This window comes from Lissotriton vulgaris, chromosome 5 (assembly GCF_964263255.1).
Source record: "Lissotriton vulgaris chromosome 5, aLisVul1.2, whole genome shotgun sequence".
In the NCBI taxonomy this organism is placed as follows: domain Eukaryota; kingdom Metazoa; phylum Chordata; class Amphibia; order Caudata; family Salamandridae; genus Lissotriton; species Lissotriton vulgaris.
Genome location: NC_141693.1, coordinates 1,306,176,033 through 1,306,203,913, shown reverse-complemented (window position 1 = coordinate 1,306,203,913; position 27,881 = coordinate 1,306,176,033). Strand labels below are relative to the sequence as shown.

Here is a 27,881-nt window from a genome sequence, read left to right as displayed (position 1 = left end):
AGTCGCAAGTGAGTTCAGTCATTCTTGTGTCATTGAAGATCGATGACAATTTTTCAGCACTTCTAACTTCGGAAAGGTTTGTTCAACAGTAGCGTTCGTGATCATGAGACACTTATAAATTCTTAACACTGCCATAACATTTGAGATCACTGATTGTGCCATATTTTCAATGAGTTTGTACAATTGCAATGCTGGCGGGCCCCTAAAAGGCGTGGTGGAGCCAAAAAGGTAGGTGCCTACTTTGCCTCTTTGGTAATCCGGAAATGCATAATGTACAAGACGAGCATGAACCTAGCTGCAAAGTACTCGGGTCAGGCACATGACTTGTATGAGATAGAGATTCTCAAGGGATGGCAGGGAAGGTATAGCTCTTCAAAGGTTGCCTGACAATGGGAGTTCACATGAAATTAGTTCTTGTGAAAAAGGAGTGCCTTGAAGGAGTGATCTTCATATGTTTCCTGTACTGAAGGGGATGATGATGCTTCTGCTCCGATCTGTGTCAAGAATCTGGGGTGGATATACAGTGTGCCAGAGACGGTACTCTGTCACAACAGCAATGGACTATCCTCTCTGCCAAACTTAAGATCCGCTTGCCCAATTTAAAGACGGTGGAACCTAAATATGTTGACAAAGAAGCATAATCCAGCTCCATCACTGACATACTCCTCCGGCAACCAGAAGGAGTATGATAAAACTTGGCAGTGAAGGACAGTAAAAATAAATAGTGCCCTCCTCACCATTGGAGGAGAAAACTCCCATGGTATGTGGGTCATTAGTTTAAAAATTTTCAGAAATAAACTCCAACTTTGGCCGTTTATTTTTGAAAAATAGAAAAATGTGTAAAACTTTGACAGACTGCCATCATGTTTGATGAAGCTATCCATCAAAAGGTTAAAACATTAACAGGAACCAAAGTTACAGAGGTTCCTGCCAATTTTAAGAGATTTCCATTGTGCAGGCACTTATCTCTAGATGTGGGGGGATGGGATGTCTGCCAGGGTGATGGAGTGATTTACTTTGTCACCCTGATGACCATTACTCCATCCTCCACACTTAAAATCAGGCCCTCTGACACAGACCAATAATGTGAAGTAAGGGAAGGATTGTCTTCTGCTACTCATCCTTGTATCTCATGAAAATGTCAAGGCAGTGTGTTGCCCTGGCCCTCTAAGGCCTGCACAGTTTTCTGCCTGGTAGAGTAGGGTATTGGATCTGTATTGAAGATAGTGCAAAGCATCATGAAAGTGATGCGGGAAGGCATGCAGAACCTGTGGAGTTTTTGAAGCATGTGTGTGGATGCAATGTGATGATACTTTAATAATGTTTATATCTGAGAGCTAGTCCTGCACCTAAGCTTGCTTTATGTCATCAGCAACGAGGATGAAATCAGTGTCAGGGATTTCACTTTCAGTAATGAGTTGGATAATGGGGAACAGTCCTTCAGATGGCTGTTGTCATTCTAAGGTGAGATCTTCAGAGAGACCTGTATGATGTCTGTGTAATGTGGAATCCTGATTGTTACTGTAGGCAAGAAAATGTTGTGTGTTTTGTGTAGATTTTAAACAAGACCATTAAAAGCTGGGAGGCTTGAGGTATGGTTTAGGCCATGCAGTATGTTCTTTTGGGCGTGTCCATTCGAACATGCTTGTCTCTGGTGACTGTTAACCTCATAGATGCTCGCAAACATCCCTCCCCAGTGCTGCGCTGTCCATTGGAACTAGTGCTGAATGGACGTCCAATGGTCGTGCGCAGCACTGGGGAGGTAGTGCTGCCGTCGGCCAACGCCCCGACGCAGCACTTAAGGGGTTAAGAACTGACCATATCAGACGAATTGCATCATTGCAACTCATTTATGAGTAAATGTTGTTGAGTTGGGTTTATTGTATTGGTTTGTCGATTAAGGTGGGATGCTGAGGAGAATGAGAAGACATGGATCACAACTGTTAGAGATAAGTAGGGGGTCATCATCAAATTGTTTGCAAAAAACATTTCCTATGGAAGAACCAATTACAAGTGCTCAAAATCAAGTGCTATGTTTTATTGAAATTCAGAATTTGTTTCAATCTTTTTCTTGTGAGACTTTTCTTTAAAAAAATATGTTTTTAACTTTATTACTACGAGCTCATCAACAATCTGGATGATATTCCCTTCTTCTCATCTCAGCCTGAAAACAGACCGTTGGACTTGAAGTAGGGTATTGTGCAGGCAGCTGAGTGTTACCTGTTTTTTTTAAAGAAAATGTTGATGGATGATACTTGAACAATATAATAGAATTTGGTACGGTCAAAATACTTACAGAAAATGGATTACTAGATGGGGTGGAGGTAGTCCTCCTCCGTAATAATTTCACTATCCTTGTTAGGTTCAGCAAATATTTCAGTGATTTAAACCTACGCTCAACCCCTGATAGCTATATCACAGAGCAGAGAGGCTTAACGTGAGAAAATATTTAATTCATTTAGAAGTACCAAAAGAGTTAAAAAGTCAGAAACACAACAAAATAAAAGTACCACTCCAATTTATAAAAATAGGGAATATTATAATGAATGAAAGTCCAATAAGGAGAAATTGAGATATGAATTATTAAACATTTTAGCACCAAAAAGCACAAAGCACCAACTGTGGGCAACTGGTTGCACTAGACCAGGACAAAGTCATAGTTCAACTGTGATGGAGCGTGGGTGGAATATGAGGCCCAGGTATGTCTCAGTGAAAGAGTTCTTTTCAGACTTAGAAACATTTCTGGAGAAAAGGTGGTCACCGACGAGTCATTGACAGGGTGAAGTGCAAGTTGGATCTGAGTCTAGGTTTGATAAGAACAGGTTGCTGAAGAGCGAGGTCCCAGTGTAGTCCTTGCTAACAGCAGAAAAGATCTGAGCTGGCAAAGTCTAGCATCTGTGCTCAGGAAAGTCTTGATGTTGATTGGCTTTGGCTTAGCATCACTCTCAGTGAAGCCTTCTACGTTTGGACAGAGAAAGCAGGGTCCAGGGCAGGTCCAGTGGGAACTGGTCAACTCGGTTAATCAGGTAAGTGGACTCACAGATTTTTTTGTCCCTGTAGCTTAATACTAGGCCAACCAACTGACCCTTGGGGGCACTTCTCAGTTGTTGGTACAAATGGGAGCAGGCCTCACAGTTCACAACAGCAGATGCATTCCTACTTCTGTCTTCCACAGGTCAGTCAGAGGTGTTCTGAAAAGGATACTGGGGGTGCCACATTTATCCCAGTGCCAACTTGCAATGGGGGAAACTCCTAGCCCATCCCTAACTAATGGGGTAAAAGTTCCCAAGGGTGCCCCTATCCACTTTTGCAGCACTTCTGTGTGTTTTACTGTACTCTATCCCACAGTGTCCCACTCCACCAAAAACTAAGATGGCAGAACCTTTCTTCCTCTGTGCAGAGCTCCCTGTCTCCACCCAGAAGTGTGACTATGATAACGGGCAAACCCTCCCTTGTGGTCTCTTCAAACCAGTTCTGGAGTAGCTGCTCCTCCCGCTGAGTTTAGAAACAGGCTGGTTAAGAGGACAAAAAGGAGGCAGGCTTAGGTGTGAGCTACTTCTGCAAGTGACAGCGTAGGCTTCCATTGAGGTTCAAGGAGGGGCTAGCACAGCCCATGGACCAACCTGCTAAGGGAGAAAAAATCCCCACACCCAAGTCCTCTGTCCACTTTCTAGGAGAAATAAACATCTCACCACAGGAGATTCATTCACAGTCAGGAGACACTGACCACTGGCAGTAAGGCACATATGGCTGAGGCACATTAATGACAAAATGTCAATAGTCACTCAATCAAATCAATCTTTATTCAGGTACAAATAGTATCTACAAAAGTAAATAGACAAAAAACAGAAAAAGTATGCACAATAAAAACATATAAATACTTAAAGTACAGCATGGTTATTCTTTTAAACTAATTCGGTATTCATAGAAGTGCAGGCTTGCACATCTGTTCTAAAAAAAGCACCTACATGGGCAATTATCTCTTCATCATTAAGTTGAAAGGGCATACTAAATGCCACCCTAAAATCTGAAATGTAGCGCCTCTTTTTTAGAGGGAGCAAAAAGTGCTTTGTATACATGGAATAGAAGCTTCAGAAGAAAAAGAAGAGCAATATGGGTTGGCTTGAGCTCCCATCACAAGGCAATGGCAATGAGTCGAGATGTGCTTGGAAGCTAGATGGGAACCATGGCAAATATTTGATGGTTTCAGCCCTAAAACGGAACAGTATACTATGCTCCCAACAAGGGTGGACGGGTTCTAATGTAATCTTCTAATATGGTAGATTCAATTTACTATGGCAAATAAAGTGAGAGGAAGAGTTTGGAGTTGCCAGAACCTTGTGGCAAAATCTATTTTCTTCAACCTGAATAGTATTGTATTTAGAAATGCCCCATACCTCTGCCCCATTTTGCAGAATGGACATAAGAGCTCCCCCTTCCCTCTGGGTTGCGGTAGGCTAAATAATCTGTCAATAGCCTTTGCTAAATTATTCCTGTAGTGGGCAATATGCGCACACCATGACCCATTAGCAGCAAAATGTACTCCCAGGAATGAAAAAGTGATGGTGCATTTCAAACTATGATTTCCAACAATAAGTGTGAACAAACTGCGTTTTCTAGGACCACAGGCCATGATATAGAATTTTGTGAAGTTGGTACGTAAATCTAATGTGTCCATAAAATCCATAGAAGATGCAGGACTCTAGATGTGCCATTTAAAAAATAATAATAAAAAATCAGACTTGGCCATTAGTTTGGATTTTAAATGGCTGTTAAAAATTAACCCTTAAATCAATGTTCTAGCTATTTCCAAATTGAATATGTGTATTATAAAGTGCTATAATATAACCGTATGAGTTTCTATCGGAGAGCCAGACTTGCCACAGTGAAAAACTACTTTCGATATTTTCAGTGTCAGGACATGTAAAACATAAGTACACATGTCCTACTTTTTAAATACCATGCTTCCTGTCGTAAGGGCATTTAAGGCCTATCTTAGTGGTAGCTTATACATTTTAAAAAGGAAGGTTTAGGCCTGGCAAAAAGGTTTATTTTACCAGGTTTAATTTGCAGTTTCCAAACTGCATACCCAGGCTGCAGGGACAGGCCTGGAGATGTGTTTTACATTGTCACATTTGTGGTGGCACAATATGTGCTGCAACCCGCTAGTGACATTTAACTTACAGGTCCTGTTTACACTTCTATACTATATACTAGGGACTTATAGGTAAGTTATATATGCCAATCTGGAGTTAGTAGTGTAAAACACAGTACAAAAACACAGCAGCATCAGTCCAGAGAGAAATTAGGGTCAGCATATAAAAAGGGGCATTTTCTTACAATCCTCAAAGTCAGCAGGGAGAGTATCTGACCAGCTTTGATTGAACTTGTCAATTAATATTCTTGGGGTGGGCAAGGAATTCTGCTCTGCCGTTAGAGTTTGCTGAGTTATGCCCACTCCATGTGGAGTGCAGAGCGCAGAACGCGAAGTTCCGTAAAACTCTATGAAGTCATACATAGTTTTTTCTCTCGAGCGGCTCACCAACATTAAGATGATGAACGCTCCCAAGAAACTATTATGCACTAGACCTTCTCGCGATGAGATTTCTCACGACCGCTCGCTTTGAGAAATATGCCGCTTGTGTTGAGGAAGCTTTGCTCGAATAGAATGTCAACTCAAGCGGCAGAAAGCAGCAGCACCCTGTGGCACGATGCATACTGCCATTTGTGCTGATTTCACAGCATGGGACAAACTCCTGGTTATAAAAATCAGTGTGAACAGCACAAGTTTACAGACTCTGCTGCTGGCAGAACTCCATGGAGCACATCAGATTTTTTTGCCACTTCGCAGACTTCTGTGGAGTAAAACTCTGCAAACTCCGCCCAGGCCTAGAATATTCCTTTAGGGAAGGAGGTGTTAGCTGTGTGGATAGGGGGGCTTGATGACTTCACTGGAAATATCATTTCTGATGGAGGAAAGGATACTATTGCCAGAATATGTAGCTTTTTATTGGGTGAAAGTGGTTGACGAAAGATGACATTTGCTAATTTGCTTGAATGAATGTTGGGATCAGTGGGTGGTGGTTGATGTTTGCTTTCATTTTTAGATGCTGTCTACTTTCTTTTTGAATAACGTTTTGATGGCACTGCAGTAGTCAAAGTTGTGTTCTGTTAGAGGTCTCTTGGTACGTGTATTGCATATTGTATGATTTTGACGAGAATACTCTCATTGTTGTGACCATATTAACGGTGAACATGTACTATGCTATTTTTACTGGGATAGTTATGCTCCTTTCAATGGAGCATAGTGTTTTAACTTATTGATGTCCCCCAGGAGCTAGTATTTGCCCCTCGGTTTGAATAGTGTACTTTCTATAGTTAGAAATCCATAAGCACAACAAGGAGGGGATCTTTGGTTTTGTGAAACAGATTTTTGGGATGTTTGGATGTCAAAATTGGTTTGGAGTATAAGGCTCCATGCGTAAAGCTGGGTGTTGACGTTGGCAGCGGAATCCGAAGTGATAAAATGTGCTGGGCAGCTCCTACTGGAGGTTCTTCGTTAGGGTAATCCTAGAAAAGTGAACGTTTTAAGTGGAAAGGTTGGTTAGAAATAGTGGGAGGTCCTGCAGACAGTATTCGAGCTTGCAAGTATGTTTACCTAATCCATATACCACTGACATTTCTTTAAGGACTCGGGGTGCCTTTCAGAGACACTGTTTACTGTGGAGAGAGCAGCTTTAGATAAGGTTTGCTCGAATTATGGTAGATACTCTATTCCAGAGAGCTGAATGCGATGGAGGGCAGAACAAGACAGCAGTTCCATACGCTCAACTGAGACAACTTTAGAGGGAAGAAGACATCATTTGGACATTGTCCAGAGAGATGCTCTGATATCTTTGTGATTGCGGTCTGATCCTTGTCAGCTTCCTGCCTTTAATGGAATGGAACACTTCCGCATGTTGCATGACCAGGCCATCAATCAACTGTGTGGATAGCACATGATCTTGTTAAGCTCCTTTCCGAAGCCTTAGGCCTTGGCATGTGTCAGTGCAAATATCATCAGAATGCATTTTAATTGTGGCTCATCAAGATTCAGGCCTTGCAGAGCAGCCCTTTGTGGGCTTCTCAAGGACAGCCCCTCCAGAGTCCGAGTTTCTGAAGATCAAAAACTGTTCTCGGTAGCCATCCTCAGGACTGAGGCTGTTGAGAAGAGCAGCTACGCTTGGTTTTCCAAGTGGACCCAACTTTCTGCACTTGGATATCTAATAACATTTTCGAGTAGTTTAATTTTGCGTTTAGTTACATGAACCAGGGAACAAGGTCCAAGGCAGAACGTTGACACATTTCTTTCCTCTCCTTGTAGATTAAGAATGTATTTTACACAGGAATGAGAAATGTGACAATCTTACTTGAAAACATTATTGAAGCAACAAAAAAGGCGCGAAGGGAGGAAGAGAGAAGGAAGAGGAAACAAAACGAGTTGAAACGATGAGCATGTTTTATAGAGCATTTTGTGGTGAATTAGATTACTAAATAGGAATGCCTACTAAACCTTGTGTATGCTACATACAAGAAAAAGAGCAACAAATACACTCAGAGATTTTCATTGAAAGACCACCTGCACAGTGCAGATTTAAGATTTCAATGAGTTCATAAAGGGGCAAGAAGAATATTCGCAAACATGAGAGACACTGGTTTCCAGGTGTACTACAAGAAACATTTGGAAATGTTATTTTTGCGCACCAGATATAGACATGTATACATGCTCCTTTAAAAAAGCGGGAAGTGTAAATGTACTTTATGACTTTTATTTTATTTCTCTACAAAAAACATATTTTCCGTGTAGTGACACCTACACTCCCAACAATTTTGGGAATGCTCCTTTCCTCTTTTTTTTTTCCTTGAGACGGGATTTAGGGCTACCGGTAGTGGTAGTACATGTTTGACCTTGTGTGTAGTGGGAAGACGTGACAGACTACCCACAAACCATATGGCATATTTAATTCAAAGAGCCCTGCAGACAAGAACAGCACAGAAATGGGTAGGTATGAAAAAGACTAGAGATTAATAGATTTTTTGTGGTTTTTAATAGTGCAACATTACACAACAGTACCAATTTTGTTTTTTTCAGTTTTACTCCTATTCAATAAGTGCCTCCTCTGATATGGCACTCCTGAGATTTAATTCAATGATTAGGACTATCATTTGGTATTTCCAGGTTACAGTTTTATGAAAGCTGAGGTTTTACAATTACTCACTTAAGGTTCCCAATAGATTTGAATTTATCACTTGCTTATTACATGCATATCTGTAAATAGGTGAATTCATCCTCTGAATGTTCTTATCAAAGATTAGATTTAGATTTGTGCTGCAACTTACAGAGAAATCTCTGCAGTAGTATTTTGACCCACTGATTTGTATCACAACAACTAGACATATTGGCCTTTTTACTGCATATAGATGTCAGCATTAGATACAGTAAACTACTTAGAACTTTAATGACATTATCTCTGCGTTCAAGCCAAAAATCATCAGCACTCTCTCATTGGGCTGTGTTGTGGAGTCTCTTCAATTAGGCCAACTCACACCCATTTTTTGAATGCATTTGCTTGAAAGAAAGGTTTGCAACAGCAGGTCTGAAGCTGTTGAGGTTGTTTTGGTCTGCTCCAAGTTTTTAGAGAATTCAAAAAACCTGGAGTGGACCAGAGTGACCTCAACAACTTCAGACCAGTCACCAACCTCTCTTTCCTAGCAAATTCAATCGAAAAATGCATCCTGACCCAACTCAATCCATCCACATATTGAGAAAGTCAACCTCCATGACTCCTTCCAATCAGGATTCAGAAAAGGATGTAGCACGAAAACTGCTATACTCAACATATCAGATGACATTCTCAGAACCTTAAATGAAGATGACTCCTGCCTCCTCAGACTACTCAATCTTTTATCGGTGTTTGACACTCTCCAAGCCCTATTTGAGACCCTCAAGAATCGCAATGATATTAATGGCACAGTCTTGAGATGACTTTCATCCTATCTACACCATTGCTCACAACAAATAAAAATCAGCAGCTGTTTCTCACAACCTTCACTAGTGCAATAAGGTGTTCCACACGGATCTATCCTCCCTCCAGGTCTTTTTAGCTGCTTCATGAAACCTTTCACAACTATCTTGGATCAAGCGGGTGTGAAATACCATCTATATGCTGACAACACACAATTGTAACTACAAAATATCATCCCACAGAGACATTTGCCATCCCAAAATCACACTAAACAAGATACAAACCTTGCTAAGCACCAATCACATAAAACTGAACCCTAATAAAACTGACATTTACTCTTTTCCCACAATGACAGATCATTGTCAATCCAAGCTTGGCTCAAGAGCATGGGTGCTTTTAACTGTTCTCCCACACTGTCCAGTTCTGGGAAGTCCATGGGAATCCTAGACAAAAACATGTCTATGAAACAACACATCAATAATTCAGCCAAACGGGCGCTCTACACACTAAAACATCTCAAGAAAATCAAACCGTTTACCCCACCTGAAGACCTGGGGCCAGCTGTACAGACATTCCATTTTGCGGTTTCTAAATTGTGATTTTATGCGACTCATAATACGGGATGTATTAATATATTTTAGATACATTCAGAGATTCCCAAAGGGGTCACAAATGACCTGCCTCATTAATATTCATGAGGCAGATCATAATTTGCGACCCATTGGGAATGGGCATGAACACAGGGATGGCGCCTGCTCGGGCAGCAGACCACGAAGTCTGTGTTTGCATTTTAAAAAAAGCAATTTTTTTTTTCAAATGCAGCCCTTTTTCATTAAAGCAGAAAGGTATGCATTTAAATTAAAAAAACGAAAAGTTTTCTTTTAATACTTTAATATTTTTGCATACATTCACAAAGAGAAAGGGGTCCCCTAGGAACCTCTTCACCTTTGTGACTGGCATACCACATACTTGAAATAGGTGTTAACTGCAATTTTTGGCGACCGCATTTTGCGGTTGCAAAACAATTGTACATACCAGTGCCACTCGCTACTAGGAAGGGACGCCCTTGGTACTCCTCTTTCTAATAGCGGCTCACAAACCCTATTTTGCAAGTTGGTAATATGTTACTGACTCCCAAATTAGAGTTTGTACATGCCGCAACCCTTTTTAGCGGTCGCAAACAGCCTGATTTTCCGTTTGGGACCGCTATAAAAGGTCATACATCTGACCCCTAAAGACTATAGCGCAATCACGCGTCCTCTCAAAACTTGATCACGGCAATGCAATAATCGCTGGGACCCCAAAAAGCCACCTTACGCCTCTAGTGTCATAGCTCTTAATGCAGCTGCTAGGCTCCTTACAGGTCGCAAAAGATTTGACCGCATCTTACCTGCTCTCAAGAGTCTGAATTGGCTCCCCATAGGAGAAAGATGCATGTTCAAGACAGCTTGTGTCACTCACTAAGCCATTCACATTGCAAATCCTAAATATTTAGATTACAGATTGTTTAGAGTGGGTAATGATCGTGCACTAAGAAGCTCCAATTCTCACTATCTCATACCTCCCAAACTGAAAAACAAATCATCCCAGAAACGTTTTTGTCTGGATCTGGAACTCATTTACTAAAGACCTCTGGTGTAATACCTCCTCTACTTGTTTCAGACAGAACCCCAACTCATTATTGCTGAATAAATACTTCAACTCGCTCCCCTGAACCTCTCAAATCAACAAGATCCTTTGATACCGTCCACCATCCCAATCCACCATTTCATCCGTCACCAAAGGATCATGCTGTACTATACTCTACTGTTTGATATACATATGTAATTGTTGCAATGTTTTTTTAACCCTTCTCGATACTCTCTATCAACCTGTGAACTTTCCACCAATGCTATGGTATCTGTGTCTTGTTCATGTATCCGTGTCACGTGTCTTGTAAAGTGCTCTGATACCCTTAGGTCTAGCCAGCGCTACAAAATACTCTCTAAATAAGTAAATAAATAAATAAAATAGCATAACAAATAAATGTATCCCTCTCATATTTGTACTGGAGGTATTCAAAATGTCAGTGATTGTGTAATTGCGCAACATCTCTGAAAACTTAAAATAAATTATGCATAATTATACTACAAACAAATCTGTCATTTCGTGCTATAGTTTAGCCCTTAACAAGTGCTCGTATACATTTCTGACATGAGAATGCTTTTTACACTAAATAAACGCAACTATCACAAATAACAGATGCTCGCGTTCTGGTTGTTCATGCTGTTCCCACGTTTCTGCTCTATAATTTTGCCATAAATGGCAGCATAATAATACAACGTGGCGTAATGGTGGAATTTTGTTAATTTTACATAACAAGCATACTTTGAAATTAGACCGGCATCATTTTAATTTCAGCCAGGTCTAATTTTACCTCCTTGTAGTATGCAGAACTGTCACTGACATTTGCTGAAAATTCTGAGCAGGTTTTGAGAAATGCACACACTCCAATCTTTCCATCTACCTTCCCCTCAAATTATCACCCTGCACATACGTGTGGGTGTTTGAACACAGAAAAGCTTTTCAGAAGAAAATTTCAGACATTGTTTTTCTCAAATGTTGCTTAGATTACATTTACTGATGGTATGCAGCTCATTGCAAAATGGAACGAGAAAAACAAAAGCTGCAATCTACAAAACCATGTGAAATGAAAAACTAAACAAAGAAATCACAGACTGTGGCAAAACACCTCATACAGAAGCGTTGTCTTAGATTTAAACCCAGGGATCAGAGGTGGTTTTCTCAGTTCATTCCTTGGATCAGCAGCCCTATGAGACAGGTCTCTGCACAGTATTTGCTTCATCCTTACTCAAATAGGAATCCACTGGGGTTCTCGTCAGGAGCGGCTCCTCTGCTATGGCGCAGGAGTGTCGCCCCACTGCTTTTAAGCAATAACTTTCAGTTATTATCATCTTCTGTTTCCTGTTGCTTTGCAGGTGGGTGGGCGGACTGCTCTGCTCTCGGGGCAGGGGAGGAGTGGTTTGCTCACTCCTAGGTGTGCAATGACTGTTATGGGCGGCCCTCCCTGGCTGCCCAAACCAGTCATGCACACTTTTACCGTTCTCCATGCGGACTGCATTACAGCCTGCGCAAAGAACTAGCCTAGGCCCTCATTCCCTGGATGTGCATCGAACCATGAAGCTCAAAACCAATCACAATGCTGCATTGTGATCGGTCAGGGGAGCATGGGTGCTACTGCTAACCAATCACAACACTGAATTGTAGCGTTGTGATTGGTCAGGGGATTTATGGTGCTTCCTGTGCCTCGGGGAGCAGAGACGCAGGACTGGCACTGCAAGGTAAGTGTTTTTTCAACCATTTCCTCCCTCAACCCCCTTTGAGAACCACTTCCCGTGCACCTTCACCCAACCTGTCACCTGTGAACCATGCCGGTCACCACTAGTTCTCGTACCCATCACACAATTTAAAAACCAAATCAGGAAAGTAAGCCCAAGGGTCCAAGAGTCCAAATATGAAGAAGAAAACGCCCTCCTTGTGTTTTAATGTGATGACCCACCGTACTCTCAGGACTTAAAGAAGGTTATGTATTTGTAGGATATATACGGTACCCTATAAATACATAACCTTCATCAAGTCCTCAGGATCATCCGTCCCCTGAAATGATATGAGTGGGATTGAAATGTCAACAGGCTATGAGTTTCATCGGGCATTGCAGAGTTGCCATCAAGAGTAGAGTGGATCCGTCCGGATTACAAGCTGCGGCTTTGAACCCAGAAGTTTTGATTGCTAAAAACAGTTGAAAATTCTTTGGTGAAAAACTTGGATAGATAAAATAAAGGACGGGAATCGGCTCACAAACACTGCTCTCTGTTTGTTATTCCACAAAATATCAGAATGGACAATATTTTTGCCCCCTCCAACTTTGGTGTCACAGATACCTCTCTTGGAGACGAGGGAGGCTGCATTCCACTGACCCGGATTCATGCCTTTAGTGATGAAGAACAGCACAGGGGGCTGGCCATCAAAATATCCTGAGCCTCAAATCAGCCAATGAGTTTTTCTTTAGAACCGGAGAGGAGTGAGGCGCGAATGATGGAGCCAAGTTTAGGGCCTAGCCACATTGGATGACTTTGTCTTGTGATACAATCCCCACCAGTGACAGTTCATCCAAAAGAAACGATGGGCAAATCAAAGCAGCCACACTTGTAATACATGAACTTGACCCTGTGACATCTTTCGGCGCTCTGTTGCTTTCCAGCTAGGACTCTATTCTTGTGCCATCACTTGCATACTCCTTTCTTAAGAAAACTTTATAATTGCGCCTTCATTGACAAAACATTTATATTATGAAATTGATAGTATTGTGGTGGCTAACCGATTTTATTGTATAATCATATGTTTTTTATCTATCTATCTATCTATCTATCTATCTATCTATCTATCTATCTATCTATCTATCTATCTATCTATCTATCTATCTATCTATCTATCTATCTTTCTATCTATCATGCATGTACTGTTTTTATCATGTGGACTTCGTTGGAGTTCCAAATCATGAATAAAAATAATTTTATTGAATTGACAAAACTTGTAACTGCCTTATTACTTTATATATTAAACCTGTACAGAGCTACCATGTTCTCTCTCACTACTCAGTTTCAGCTCCTGATGATATCTATGTTTCCTCTCTTCTGTCTCTGTAATGCCTAGCCAGGTTGTCAGTGGCATCTGGTACGGAATGGTGGCAGAGGGTAGGACCGGAGGGGAGGGGGTTAAAAAAAAAGACATACCTGCTGGTTGCTGGTTGATAGCCGCCGCCTTTCCTCTCTCCTCCCTGTTTTCCTGGCTCCCAGCAGCACCCAGGCTCCCAGACTCTCCTAGCCAATCACAACGCTGCTGTCATCAGCATGACAGCAGCATCGTGATTGGTCTGAGCAGCCTGGTTTGGCACTCAGACATGGAGTGGGTGTCTGTGCATGTTTCTCATCCATGCTGTGCAATACAGCCAGGTGGAGAACTTGCTAAGGGTATGGTCGGCCCAAGACGGCCGGCCAAACCGTCATGCGCATTTATGGTGCACCAACCACTCCTCCCTCTGACGTGCACCCCGCCCGCCTTAACATGACTCCATGATAAAATAAAATGATACTAACATTCTGTTATCATTTTATTTTTCCTTTGCACTGCTTAGGGAGCAATGGGGCAACGCTCCTCCGTCTTGGTAGAGCAGCTGCCGCTGCAGGTTATCATCATTCCATCCCTCTCTTTCTCTCTCTTGCGCTCTCTCTCTGGCTGTTTACCACCTCAGTCTGTTTGACCAACCAGCTTCTCCCTTCATCTCTCTCTTTCTCTTTCTCTCTCTCTTGCTATTCACCACCTCATTCTGTTTGAACACCCAGCTTCTGTCTTTATCCCACTCTCTCACTTCTTCCCTCTCTTTCTCTCTCACACATCACTCTACTGTGAGTCTCTGTCTCCTCACCCCCCTGGGCATGTTCTGCCTACTTGTTCTGAATACCTTTACAGATTGGGAGTGTTTGTAAATGCACATAGGTAGACCATATTCGTAAATGACCGAAGTTATGTGAATTTCATTCAATCCATTGCATTTTAGGAATAAGGGAGGTAAATGATTTCCATTAAGATGCTCAGAGAAGTAAAAATAAGCCTACACTCTTCTTCCTCTATTCAGGTGCATTGAGGCCAAATGTGCTTATATCTACTTTTTATACAGAAACCGTTATTGTGGTCTTTAGAACTTCATTCAGATGCATTTGTGTTCAGATTACTAATTCCTATGAAGATCTCTGTTTTATGAGAATGGGAGGGTAGTAACTATATTGTTGTGTAAGGCAAAGTAGAGACATTTGCACAAGCAGTACCAAAAGATTTTGGGCCATATGTATGAACACATTTTCCCATAGACACAGACTGGGTAAAAACCTTCGATACATCTTGAGCTTTTTTTGCCTGCAAATTTTTCAGTGATTTTTGTACCGAGCAGAACCTGCAAAAGTTCTGGGTTTACTTTCACAAATGTGAGATTTTGTGTGTATTGGACCGCACAGGTATTTTCCTCCATAATAAAATTCAGCCAAGCTGGCAAATGCATACAGAACTTTTCTTTGCAAGATTAATTTTGCCCATGGTTTTCTAAGCATACTGATATTGTTTAGGAGAAAAACACTAATTGCTTTCTGCTAAGTATATCTTAAGCAGAACAATTTTCAGTTAAGAGAGATTATAGGCATCGTGAATTGCTGGGATTTTCATGCAAATGTGGCAATGCGAAATTGTTTGACCTTTGCAAAGTCGCCTAGTGCACCCCTACCAACAAAAATGATGCATCTGTTGATAATAAAACAAAACATAGCTGATAGCCCAACTGTAATGTAAATATCAACCATTAAATGTAATTTTTTTGTCTGGCTCAATACAGAGCCATTCGTAGACACCATTTGGTGCTTTAAGAAAACGTTTGTTGAGGAGTAGAAGCCAAATCCATATGTCTGAAATGTTGATCCGAGGCCAGATGTGATGTGAATAGCTCTTTCAACCCAGATTGGTCACTTGTGAATGTCTGCGCGTCATAGACTTTGTTTGCTGCCAGCTGTGCTGACTGTCTATGACTATTGTATCTCCAGGCTCAACTTGAGCCAATTCAGTAAGTTGAGAAAATACCTAGAACACTGAGAACAACTCAGGCAGCTTCTCTTTTTGTGAAATTAACAAGTTAGCAACAAAGACAAAAAAAGTCTGGAGGTAGGGCGAGGAAAAAAAAAGAGCCCAACGAGCAGTGGTGACAACTTGGCAGAGAGTGTTAAGGGCAATTTCTGTAGTAAAAATTAGGTCTGTGCATGAAATTCTGCTCCGTGCCCAGTTCTTCCCACTCCACGTAGTGTGACTACTTACAAGCGCAGAGCAGAGTTTTTTCCTCGTTCGCCAATGCTAAGTTGGTGAGCGTGAGCGAGTAAAATCTTCCTCAGACCACCTCCCGATGAGATTTCTCTACACAGACGTCGCTGGTGGCTGCGACCAGTCACTTTGAGAAACCTTCCGTTCACGTTGAGGAAGCTGCTGCTCAAGTAGAACATCTACTTGATTTTCCAGTGAGGGACAAACACCCGGCGCTAAAAATCAATGTGAATGGAGTGAACCTGATGCACTCCACCACTTGCTGACATCTGCATAGCGCAGAGGTTGCGGAACTCTGTGAACTCCGCCAGGCCTAAGTAATATCTACAATTATCCAATCCAAAGTTTGGCCTACTCCCAGCCCTCAAAAATTATAGCTATCTAGGCAGACTCTACGCACTGATCTGTGAGAGAGTAGGATTTCGAGCTTTGCCACTCCACCCGAGCGTCTTCTATATGTTCCCCATTACTTGTCTTACCTTTCTTCAACATTGGCCGCTTTTCTCTGCATCTGCAATTCATCTCAATGTTTGAGGGGCCTTAGCGTGACAGAACGTTGTACAGAAACATTCATATTATGTTAATCGGCTCTGAAATTAAAAATTTGAAGACTGAATAATAATTATTTGACTTACAAGTCAGATCTCAGGGATACAAATATTTTGTAAGCACTGGATGTTTACTTTGAGGGAGTCAAACTACAGGATTTCATTGCTTCATGCTCTCATTCTGTTATTTTAGAAGTCAAATGCTAATTGGTGCTTTTCTTCTAATGGACCTGCCTGAAGTTTTGGGTGATATATATATATATATTATTTTTTGTACTTAAGATTTTTTTTGCCGTCTCCAATTGCAGGTGGTGTCTGCGTGGCACAGTCAGTGAAGATCCCACGAGAGCCCAAGCCTGGGGAATATGACAAGATAATTGAACGCCTACTGGAGACATCCAACGCTCGTGCAGTCATCATCTTTGCCAATGAGGATGATATCAGGTGAGCGGGAGGAGAGGCATTCTCCACTGTGACAGGATGGGGAAATGAAGAGGGTTGTCTCGAGGTATTTGGTTTCCATAGCAAGTGAAATGGGCAGTGAAATTCGATTTGTTCGCAGAGTTAGCAGATTTTTCTGCTCTTCGCACTCCGCGGAGGTCGTGGAGTGCAGAAAACCCCACTTCGCGATGTTCAGTGAGTATTTTCCCACTCACAATCACGAACAGTAAGTTCGCGATCGCAAACGGTAAGTTCGCGAGCGCGAACTGCTGTTCGGGTAGAATTTCTACCCGAGCGGCAGGAATACCAGCACAAACTGCAGTTCGCACTGCCACTCGCGGAACTTTGCTGAGTTTTTTTGTAACTTCGCAGAGTTTTGTGTAGCAAAACTCCGCAAGCTATGCCCAGGCCTGGCTTGCACCCACTGCTGTCTTTTTACCAACTTAGTACTACTAGCAGAACCTCTCTTCAGTTGGCAATACTCTATAGTGTTTGAAGAGGGTGAACATCTGTGTTGATAGTGAACAGAAACTGGTCAGGGAAGAATATGGGGGCATAATAGTTTCTCAGAGAAAGAGATAAAGAAGAAAGAAGCTAATTACATAAAAAAGAGTGATGAGGTAATGAAAATGAAATTATTGGTGAAAGAAAAGTGAGTTAAAGGATGGTCAAAGGGAAAGGGATGAGAGTGTGATTCAGGAAAAGTTGAGAGGTCCTGAATGGGCATTAGAACATTTGAATTCATTGAGATCCCTTGGTGGCAATGAAGTGGCTCAGAGTCAATAATGGTTGCTACATACGTTCTGCTCCCATAGTCCAATGCTTGTTTTCTGTTTCTCCTTTTTTAATGTAGACATGTCTACCTCAGTGGATGGCATGTTCTCTTAACATTCTACCATTTCCACCTACCGCTAAGTCATTTGTTAAAGGCTTTCTCCATTGTTATAAGAGTCAATGCCTTTAACAACTCGTATAGCCCTCAGTAGTGGACTATAAGGCTACTGGAAGAGAAGAGGAGGGGATGGAGCACAGGAATAAGGAAAAACTATAGCGAGAGGATGTTAGACATGTATGGGCAAGAGGAAGGTTTGCCATCCAGGTCTAGGTTGAGGAAGTACATAAGAAGTAGACATCTAGAACAAAACAATTGTATTATAATGCTTCTTAAATATATATTCAAGTTTTGAAGCACATGATTAAAAATATTAGCTGAAACAAAAGTGGCAGTAAGCATCTTAATAGCAGCATATATAGGTTTATATAAACCAGTGCACACTTGTAAACAAATAACAAGAGCAATATCACTGCCCGCTTTTATGTAACTAAAATATTGAGCACATTATCATTCTGAGTGAGCTAATTGTAATGTTTTTGTCACCAAAACTGTATGCTGTTTAAAAATCGCAAGTTATGTTTTGACATGAATGACAGAATTTGTGTAATTGACACGAAGGATCTGATTCCCAGTGGCTGAAGAACGTGTGATGTATCTATTGCACCCGGTAAATACTGACAACGGAGGGTGCAGTATTTGAAGGATGTGGTAAATGCCTTCTATATTGAGTTGAATTTTTCTCCGAAATATAGGAATTGGATGTGGCATTGTTTCGCTACACTACATATGCTGCTTGTATTGTTGTTTAGCCAGGAGCGTCCGGTGACCTTTTAAACTGGTGAGGCAAGCGATGTGCCCCACCACCTCCCAAAAACGCAAAACACATTTTCCCTCCCTACAAAAGCCCATAGTAAAAAACAAACCTCCCTAAAAAGCCCAAATAAAAACAACCCCTCCCTCCAAAATAAAACAAACAGTAAAGTATTACACATTACATTACTTAAATAGAAATACATTGTACTTACCACAGGCTCCTCATCCTCCTTGCTGTCCTTCCGGAGCTTGTGGAATGGAGATCCCCCTAACCAATCCAGATGCTGCTCTCATGCTGCATGATGTTGCATGATAGCAGTGCCAGGATTGGATTGAGCCGGCTGGCCTAACGCTCCTTCTGGCTCTAGAGGCTGTGCTTGGTCTCCACCCAGCAGGAGTGTAGACATTAGTGAATAAGTAGCACGCAAACCAAACGCATTAACAAATTAAAAATATATATATATATATATATAATTTCACAAGAGTTGCCCCCGTAGGTGAAAGCCCAAGGACACCAGGTAAGTTTTCAGTGGTTTATTGAGGAGAGCTGCCGCTGTCACAAGCAAGACACCCTTCTAGTTGCAGTCAATTTCGCCGACGCGTTTCGTGCACTACATGCACTTCTTCTTGGGCTGACTGAATGAATGAAGCAAGCGAGGTCAAGGCACCTGTGTACTAAATCACCAACGCGCCCCAGTGGGCGTGGTCACATTGCCTGCTGGTAGTTGTAGTGCCTTGGCGGTGTAATCCCAGTGGGTGCTTGCGCAAAGTCATTCACCAATGTTCAAAGGTCCCCAGTGGGTAGAGGGGGGTTTTTGCTGCACACGGCGACACCATCCGACTCTCCTCACCGCTCCCAGTGCCTCCCAATACTGACGCCGGTTGGCGCCAGCACGCAGACTGAAGAATCAGCAGGGCTCCCACCGCGGCCGGACCAGCCGCATTCAATAATTTCACAAGAGTTGCCCCCGTAGGTGAAAGCCCAAGGACACCAGGTAAGTTTTCAGTGGTTTATTGAGGAGAGCTGCCGCTGTCACAAGCAAGACACCCTTCTAGTTGCAGTCAATTTCGCCGACGCGTTTCGTGCACTACATGCACTTCTTCTTGGGCTGACTGAATGAATGAAGCAAGCGAGGTCAAGGCACCTGTGTACTAAATCACCAACGCGCCCCAGTGGGCGTGGTCACATTGCCTGCTGGTAGTTGTAGTGCCTTGGCGGTGTAATCCCAGTGGGTGCTTGCGCAAAGTCATTCACCAATGTTCAAAGGTCCCCAGTGGGTAGAGGGGGGTTTTTGCTGCACACGGCGACACCATCCGACTCTCCTCACCGCTCCCAGTGCCTCCCAATACTGACGCCGGTTGGCGCCAGCACGCAGACTGAAGAATCAGCAGGGCTCCCACCGCGGCCGGACCAGCCGCATTCAATAATTTCACAAGAGTTGCCCCCGTAGGTGAAAGCCCAAGGACACCAGGTAAGTTTTCAGTGGTTTATTGAGGAGAGCTGCCACTGTCACAAGCAAGACACCCTTCTAGTTGCAGTCAATTTCGCCGACGCGTTTCGTGCACTACATGCACTTCTTCTTGGGCTGACTGAATGAATGAAGCAAGCGAGGTCAAGGCACCTGTGTACTAAATCACCAACGCGCCCCAGTGGGCGTGGTCACATTGCCTGCTGGTAGTTGTAGTGCCTTGGCGGTGTAATCCCAGTGGGTGCTTGCGCAAAGTCATTCACCAATGTTCAAAGGTCCCCAGTGGGTAGAGGGGGGTTTTTGCTGCACACGGCGACACCATCCGACTCTCCTCACCGCTCCCAGTGCCTCCCAATACTGACGCCGGTTGGCGCCAGCACGCAGACTGAAGAATCAGCAGGGCTCCCACCGCGGCCGGACCAGCCGCATTCAATAATTTCACAAGAGTTGCCCCCGTAGGTGAAAGCCCAAGGACACCAGGTAAGTTTTCAGTGGTTTATTGAGGAGAGCTGCCGCTGTCACAAGCAAGACACCCTTCTAGTTGCAGTCAATTTCGCCGACGCGTTTCGTGCACTACATGCACTTCTTCTTGGGCTGACTGAATGAATGAAGCAAGCGAGGTCAAGGCACCTGTGTACTAAATCACCAACGCGCCCCAGTGGGCGTGGTCACATTGCCTGCTGGTAGTTGTAGTGCCTTGGCGGTGTAATCCCAGTGGGTGCTTGCGCAAAGTCATTCACCAATGTTCAAAGGTCCCCAGTGGGTAGAGGGGGGTTTTTGCTGCACACGGCGACACCATCCGACTCTCCTCACCGCTCCCAGTGCCTCCCAATACTGACGCCGGTTGGCGCCAGCACGCAGACTGAAGAATCAGCAGGGCTCCCACCGCGGCCGGACCAGCCGCATTCAATAATTTCACAAGAGTTGCCCCCGTAGGTGAAAGCCCAAGGACACCAGGTAAGTTTTCAGTGGTTTATTGAGGAGAGCTGCCGCTGTCACAAGCAAGACACCCTTCTAGTTGCAGTCAATTTCGCCGACGCGTTTCGTGCACTACATGCACTTCTTCTTGGGCTGACTGAATGAATGAAGCAAGCGAGGTCAAGGCACCTGTGTACTAAATCACCAACGCGCCCCAGTGGGCGTGGTCACATTGCCTGCTGGTAGTTGTAGTGCCTTGGCGGTGTAATCCCAGTGGGTGCTTGCGCAAAGTCATTCACCAATGTTCAAAGGTCCCCAGTGGGTAGAGGGGGGTTTTTGCTGCACACGGCGACACCATCCGACTCTCCTCACCGCTCCCAGTGCCTCCCAATACTGACGCCGGTTGGCGCCAGCACGCAGACTGAAGAATCAGCAGGGCTCCCACCGCGGCCGGACCAGCCGCATTCAATAATTTCACAAGAGTTGCCCCCGTAGGTGAAAGCCCAAGGACACCAGGTAAGTTTTCAGTGGTTTATTGAGGAGAGCTGCCGCTGTCACAAGCAAGACACCCTTCTAGTTGCAGTCAATTTCGCCGACGCGTTTCGTGCACTACATGCACTTCTTCTTGGGCTGACTGAATGAATGAAGCAAGCGAGGTCAAGGCACCTGTGTACTAAATCACCAACGCGCCCCAGTGGGCGTGGTCACATTGCCTGCTGGTAGTTGTAGTGCCTTGGCGGTGTAATCCCAGTGGGTGCTTGCGCAAAGTCATTCACCAATGTTCAAAGGTCCCCAGTGGGTAGAGGGGGGTTTTTGCTGCACACGGCGACACCATCCGACTCTCCTCACCGCTCCCAGTGCCTCCCAATACTGACGCCGGTTGGCGCCAGCACGCAGACTGAAGAATCAGCAGGGCTCCCACCGCGGCCGGACCAGCCGCATTCAATAATTTCACAAGAGTTGCCCCCGTAGGTGAAAGCCCAAGGACACCAGGTAAGTTTTCAGTGGTTTATTGAGGAGAGCTGCCGCTGTCACAAGCAAGACACCCTTCTAGTTGCAGTCAATTTCGCCGACGCGTTTCGTGCACTACATGCACTTCTTCTTGGGCTGACTGAATGAATGAAGCAAGCGAGGTCAAGGCACCTGTGTACTAAATCACCAACGCGCCCCAGTGGGCGTGGTCACATTGCCTGCTGGTAGTTGTAGTGCCTTGGCGGTGTAATCCCAGTGGGTGCTTGCGCAAAGTCATTCACCAATGTTCAAAGGTCCCCAGTGGGTAGAGGGGGGTTTTTGCTGCACACGGCGACACCATCCGACTCTCCTCACCGCTCCCAGTGCCTCCCAATACTGACGCCGGTTGGCGCCAGCACGCAGACTGAAGAATCAGCAGGGCTCCCACCGCGGCCGGACCAGCCGCATTCAATAATTTCACAAGAGTTGCCCCCGTAGGTGAAAGCCCAAGGACACCAGGTAAGTTTTCAGTGGTTTATTGAGGAGAGCTGCCGCTGTCACAAGCAAGACACCCTTCTAGTTGCAGTCAATTTCGCTGACGCGTTTCGTGCACTACATGCACTTCTTCTTGGGCTATATATAAAACAAGGAACGGTTCTTCCTTCCCCATAAACTGAGGGGGTATTGCAGAGAACTTAGTTGCAGGGCGCCTTCAGCTCAATCAGATGTAAGATTGGAATTACATTGGAGAATGGGCACATTAGTAATCTACTTAATACACATAATAACTATGGGTAGAAACAAGCATCTCCCACACAGATAAAAGGTCTTTATAATTAGACAAAAGACATTTGTATGATAGGTTTTAATTTTCTTGGACAACAAAAACAAGCATGTTTGAATTGTATTTTATTTTGTTTTCTTAGAGTGTGACAATAGAACAGTGTCCCCATTCTACTCCGAGTTTGGTGCATCATTGATGGAACTCGGGTGAGAATTGGCTAAACAGGATACTGGTTATTGTGAGGCATAACTTGAGTTTGTATGAGTATGTCTATTTTCACAGGGTGTTTGTTATGAATTAAGGGGTTAACACAGGCTAAGCTGAATAAGGTGTTCACGTTTTTAAGCAGGTCAAATAACAAAGGGGACAATTGCAATGGAAGTGAGTCGAGAAAATATAATAATGAATATTGTTTTATTTTCATAGGTATACAGACAATGTGTATCTACTAAGGGCAAGTATTGCCCTGAAAGGTCCTTACAAGATAGTGATAATACTAGGAGGGAGTACTAATAAGACTTTTTAAAGGGATCTGTATCCTGATGAATGCCAGCGACCCTACCAGAGGCAAACAAGCGCAGAAACATGTTGATACAGCAGATAGAGTATGGGAGACATTGCCCCTCTACTATATCCCATAAACTCTTATCAAACCTGCCAAGTGGGACCCAGAATAATGTAGAAGGGTACCTACTTAGCCAGTTTTAATACTCTTTCTTTTCTGCAATAGGGATCCCTATACCTAGAATTCTTCTTCTTTTTTTCTGTGCAAAAAGAATAATAATAACAATCATTTGCACGCCACCCTGTACGTTGTACTGCACCAGGGTATTGCAGCGGCCCTATGATGAAGCATGCCACTATATAGTGGGTGGGGGCAGTATTTACAACCTTTTGGGTTTTCCAATTGGGCTTTCTCTCTTAGCTTCCTATGGTTTGTCCTTTCCTCTTGGGACTAACTCTCCCAAATTGAGCTGGGGACTTACCTCCTTTACCCCATGTCCGAAGTCCATCTCATAGAGTGAGGTATATAGATTTTTGGGAGAAGAAGGGAAGGTGCAATTTCTCGTGCCATCTGTTTGTGGGATTAATACATTATTCTTGTCATAATATGATCTGATATAAACATTGTTTTTGAATTCTAAATTTAGTTTACAAGATACTGTCCAACTGGAGTTAATAATAGTAAGTCTGCACCCAATCACATTTTTGTAACTGATATTTAGGACAAGCTATTTATGTTACACAATATTTCTAAATATGATGTTTGAAAATACAGCGCACAAAAAATCTTAAAACAACTGCGAAATTCTTATAAAAAAGGTTAACTCTGATGGCACTATGGCCCCTGGACGACAGACTTTACATCTCCCCCCGGCAGCATCCCCTTTGGTATTGGTGTTGGGGAATGTACCCAACTAGAATACACAGATAAATTAATGGCTAAAGCCCTTCATTAGATGACGCAACAACTCAGTAAAGGGGGGAAGGGGCAGAGGCAGGTGCCTTTTAAGGATCATGGCCAGAAGGATAGCCTGGGTGGGTCAGCAAGGAATGACTTTTTGGGAGACTGTGTGGTCCTACATTTTAATAATGAATTTGTAGTATTTAATTAAGTTCTGTTTAAGAACTCCTAGATTATTGGCCTACCTTTGTATTATTTTTACAAACAATCTGGTATACTGGCTACAGGAGGTGGATTCCAGCAGAAGGACTTCCAGGCATGGAGGAATCATGGGAAAAACCATGGGGCACTGGGCCTAAGGCCGGAGAACAGATTTGCCCCTCTGATTGGCCTTAAAGCATGTGACTGACTACACCTATCTGACCTAAAAACCCAAGTGGAGTGTGAGACTCAGGGGATCCTGACCCTTGTTACCAGAGTGAGACCAGTTTGAATGGAGCACAGTTCCTCTCGCACTGTGGGTATAAGTGGAAGTATTAGGGTTGTGAATTCATTGTTGCTTCCCATGAAAGGGGGGATTTCCACAGGAACAGGGAGACTGTTCTTGGGCAGTTCAGCATCTGCAAATTTGGGCAAGAAGAGTCAATGAGGTTATTAACTGATACTGTGCTAAATGACAGTAACCCAAAAACTACTCCCATTCCATGTGAGCTAGAACCAGACAAGGAGTCTGTGGTAAGGATAGCTTCATGGAATGTTGCAGGACTAGCCAAACGTTTGCCTGATGCCCAATGTGGAGAATTTATAGACATCTATGATGTGTGCCTATTTCAAGAGACTTGGTGTCTTGCACCATTTCACAAAGGTGCGTATACATCTTTTTGTGTTAATGCGAGTAAGAGCACAAAAGGAAGACCCTCAGGAGGACTGGGTATCTGGGTTAAGACTTTGTTGCAATGTATTATTAGCACTTTGCCATGTAGCTCAAAGGATATCCTCGCCCTTAGACTTTTGTTTCCCTCAGGTTTGTCTATAAAATGAATTGATGTTTATTATAGGGTAGAGGACAGGAATAAAGAAGCACAAACTATCTACCAACTAGAGCAACAGCTCTTGACCTAGAGACCAAGAAATTTAATATTGATGGCGGGAGATTTCAACACAACCTTCGAGCCAATAGTGGCTGCCCCCATGATTTAATCACTGACCTGGACAACCAATGCGGTATACCTAATTCAGATTTCTCCAACGTAAAATGGACACCTAAAGCAGGCCAGCTTTTGGAACTCACCCTTGAGTATATTTTTAAAGCCACTAATGGCAGGTGCACCTCAGACCACCAGGGCAAATCTGACGGGGTCATTGCTGCAGAGTTGACTACTTTTTAGCTCAAGTTGAGCTATGACCTGCTGTCGTAGACCATGGAGGTGATCGCCCCCTTAGACAGTGATCACAATATTCTCAGTCTATTAATTAGGATCAAGGAAACATCATATCTTTAAAATAGGGGATATGGTGATATTGGTCAACTGCAGCCTGCAAATAACCTGATAACCATCAAATGGGACTGGGGAGTTAAAAATCTCGTGCCATTAACCATTATTAAAGGATTTGCTAAGGCTGATTTTGACCTCTAATCTATACTCCCCAACACAATGTGAAATGAAAAAATGTTACATACATATGAGAAGATAGGGGAGATAACTAGAGATGTCCTGGGTAAAAATAGACACAAGAATAATCTCTGCCCCAAAACTCAATCCTGGTATAATAATTCCTGTAGAGTGGCAAAAGGCGAGTTTCCGGAGGCAATTAAATCTAAATCACAGGTCCAGATTACGAAATCCAGGGCTCGCCATTGGGCGGTACTCAAAAATTTTAAAAAGGAGTGGGAAGATTCATCATGGTCAGATTTGCATGATGCCTTGGTAAATAGGGACACCAGGGACTTTTGGAAAAAGTGTAGTTATTATGTCTAGGAGCAAGAAACCTGTTTTCGATTTTTGTATTCAGCCAGAGGAGTGGGTTGCACAGTTCAGCCACCTAACATACAGATAACTCCAGGATGCCTAATAATAGAGACACTGCAGTTGTGAGGGGGGGACAATTTGAGTCTCAGTATCTCCAATTTACACTCAGTGAGATAGAAGCAGCAATCAGCTCCAGTATTTCTGGCCGCGCCCCAGGACATGATAGGATACCTAGTGACCTATACAAAGAAAATCTTAAAGTATGGGGACCATACATCAACCTACTCTCCAATAGTATTCTCTCAGGCATGGATATACCTCATTTGTGGAAGTTGGCAGAAATCATGACTATTTTTAAGAAGGGGGATTGTGCACTACCGGGGAGCTATAGGCCTATTAGCCTTATCGACTCATTACAAACAAAATTCTGTAAACAGGACCTTGCCCGCCTTCAGGAGTGGATTAGAGAGGGGAATATTATTTCAGAGTGGCAGGCTGGCTTTAGGGAACATGTAAGCATCCTGGACCAAATCTTTCGTTTTATGTGCATTTTCTAGAGGAAAGTCACTATCCGCAAGGGCAAACTATATGTTGCCTTTGTAGATTTACGTGCAGCTTTTGATACACTACTAAGAGCAAAACTGTGGGAAGTCTTGGAAAATATGGGAGTGCCAGCCCCTCTCCTTAACATTCTAATAAGACTTCATGCTAACACTCAGGCACAAGTAAGTGGGATGAAAATGGGGCCTAACAGAAGTGATTCACATTGACAGGGGAGTTAGGCAGGGGTGTGCATTGGCACCCACCCTGTTTACCCTCTTTATCAATGATGTAATTGAATGTTTGAGCAGGGATGATTGTGATGCCCCAAAAATAGGACGGCAATGGGCCCCTATTCTCCTATTCGCGAATGATACCCTGCTCATATCCAAGACACCGCAGGGGCTCCAGGAGCTGCAGGATGATTTCCAGGAATTCTGTTCGGGACGGGGCTGGAGCTAAATAGCTCATCAACAAAATGTATGCTCTTTTCATCCAACCTGAAGACCAGATGTAAGAAACAATTGTATGTGGGCGGTGAATCACTAGAATTAGTGAAAGAGTGTGACTACCTGGGTATCAAACTCACTCAGAATATGAGTTGGACCCCACAATTGGCTAAAGCACAGTCAACCCAGACATATCAAATGGCAAGAATTGTGAAAATTCCAAAAAGAACTATATCTAAAAAGCTGGGTCCAGCATTAGAAATTTACAACACTAAAGCCCTAGGCACGACCCTATATGGTGCAGAGCGCTGGGGGTTGTTCCAACTGCAATAACTTTCTAATCACTGAACATATGTTTTTTGATCTTTAGTTGAACCTTCCAGTGTCTACACCAATGAGTCCTCTCAATCTAGAGCTTGGCCAGAAGAGGGTGTCACACAAAACTGGTCTGCGGATACTTATGTTCTGGCACCGGTTGTGGACCACTGAAGCTCTTGCCCCTTATAGGGTGGGGCTTCGGGAGCTAATGACAGTATCCTGTGTGGACAGGATCCCCTGGATGCTCACAGTCAAGAATTTGTTGGGTAAGTAAGGACTGGCTGCCCCTTGGAATGACCCAGAAACCTGGAGTCAGACAAATAAATCTAGTCTTAAAGCTGTGTATTGGGGTTTTATCGAAACTGACCTGCTAATGAATTACAAGGGATCACTTTCGATTGATTTTATGAATGTTAAACAGACTGTGCTATTTGAGCCCACACTGGATGAAATCGAACTTCCTCTAGCGAGGAAACTGTACCTACAGTTCAGGTATGGTTGTCTACCCCTTAATCAC

The 27,881-nt window shown here is 43.3% G+C and overlaps 1 protein-coding gene across 1 annotated transcript in view; it reads left to right on the top strand.

The window, feature by feature from the left end:
- Positions 1-27,881, top strand: part of GRM4 (glutamate metabotropic receptor 4) — a 1,245,640-nt gene that overhangs the window by 730,392 nt on the left and 487,367 nt on the right. Inside the window, exon 4 of the mRNA XM_086923193.1 lies at positions 16,780-16,915. Within this exon, the coding sequence (XP_086779319.1) occupies positions 16,780-16,915 (136 nt within the window). The remainder of the gene's footprint in view (positions 1-16,779; positions 16,916-27,881) is intronic.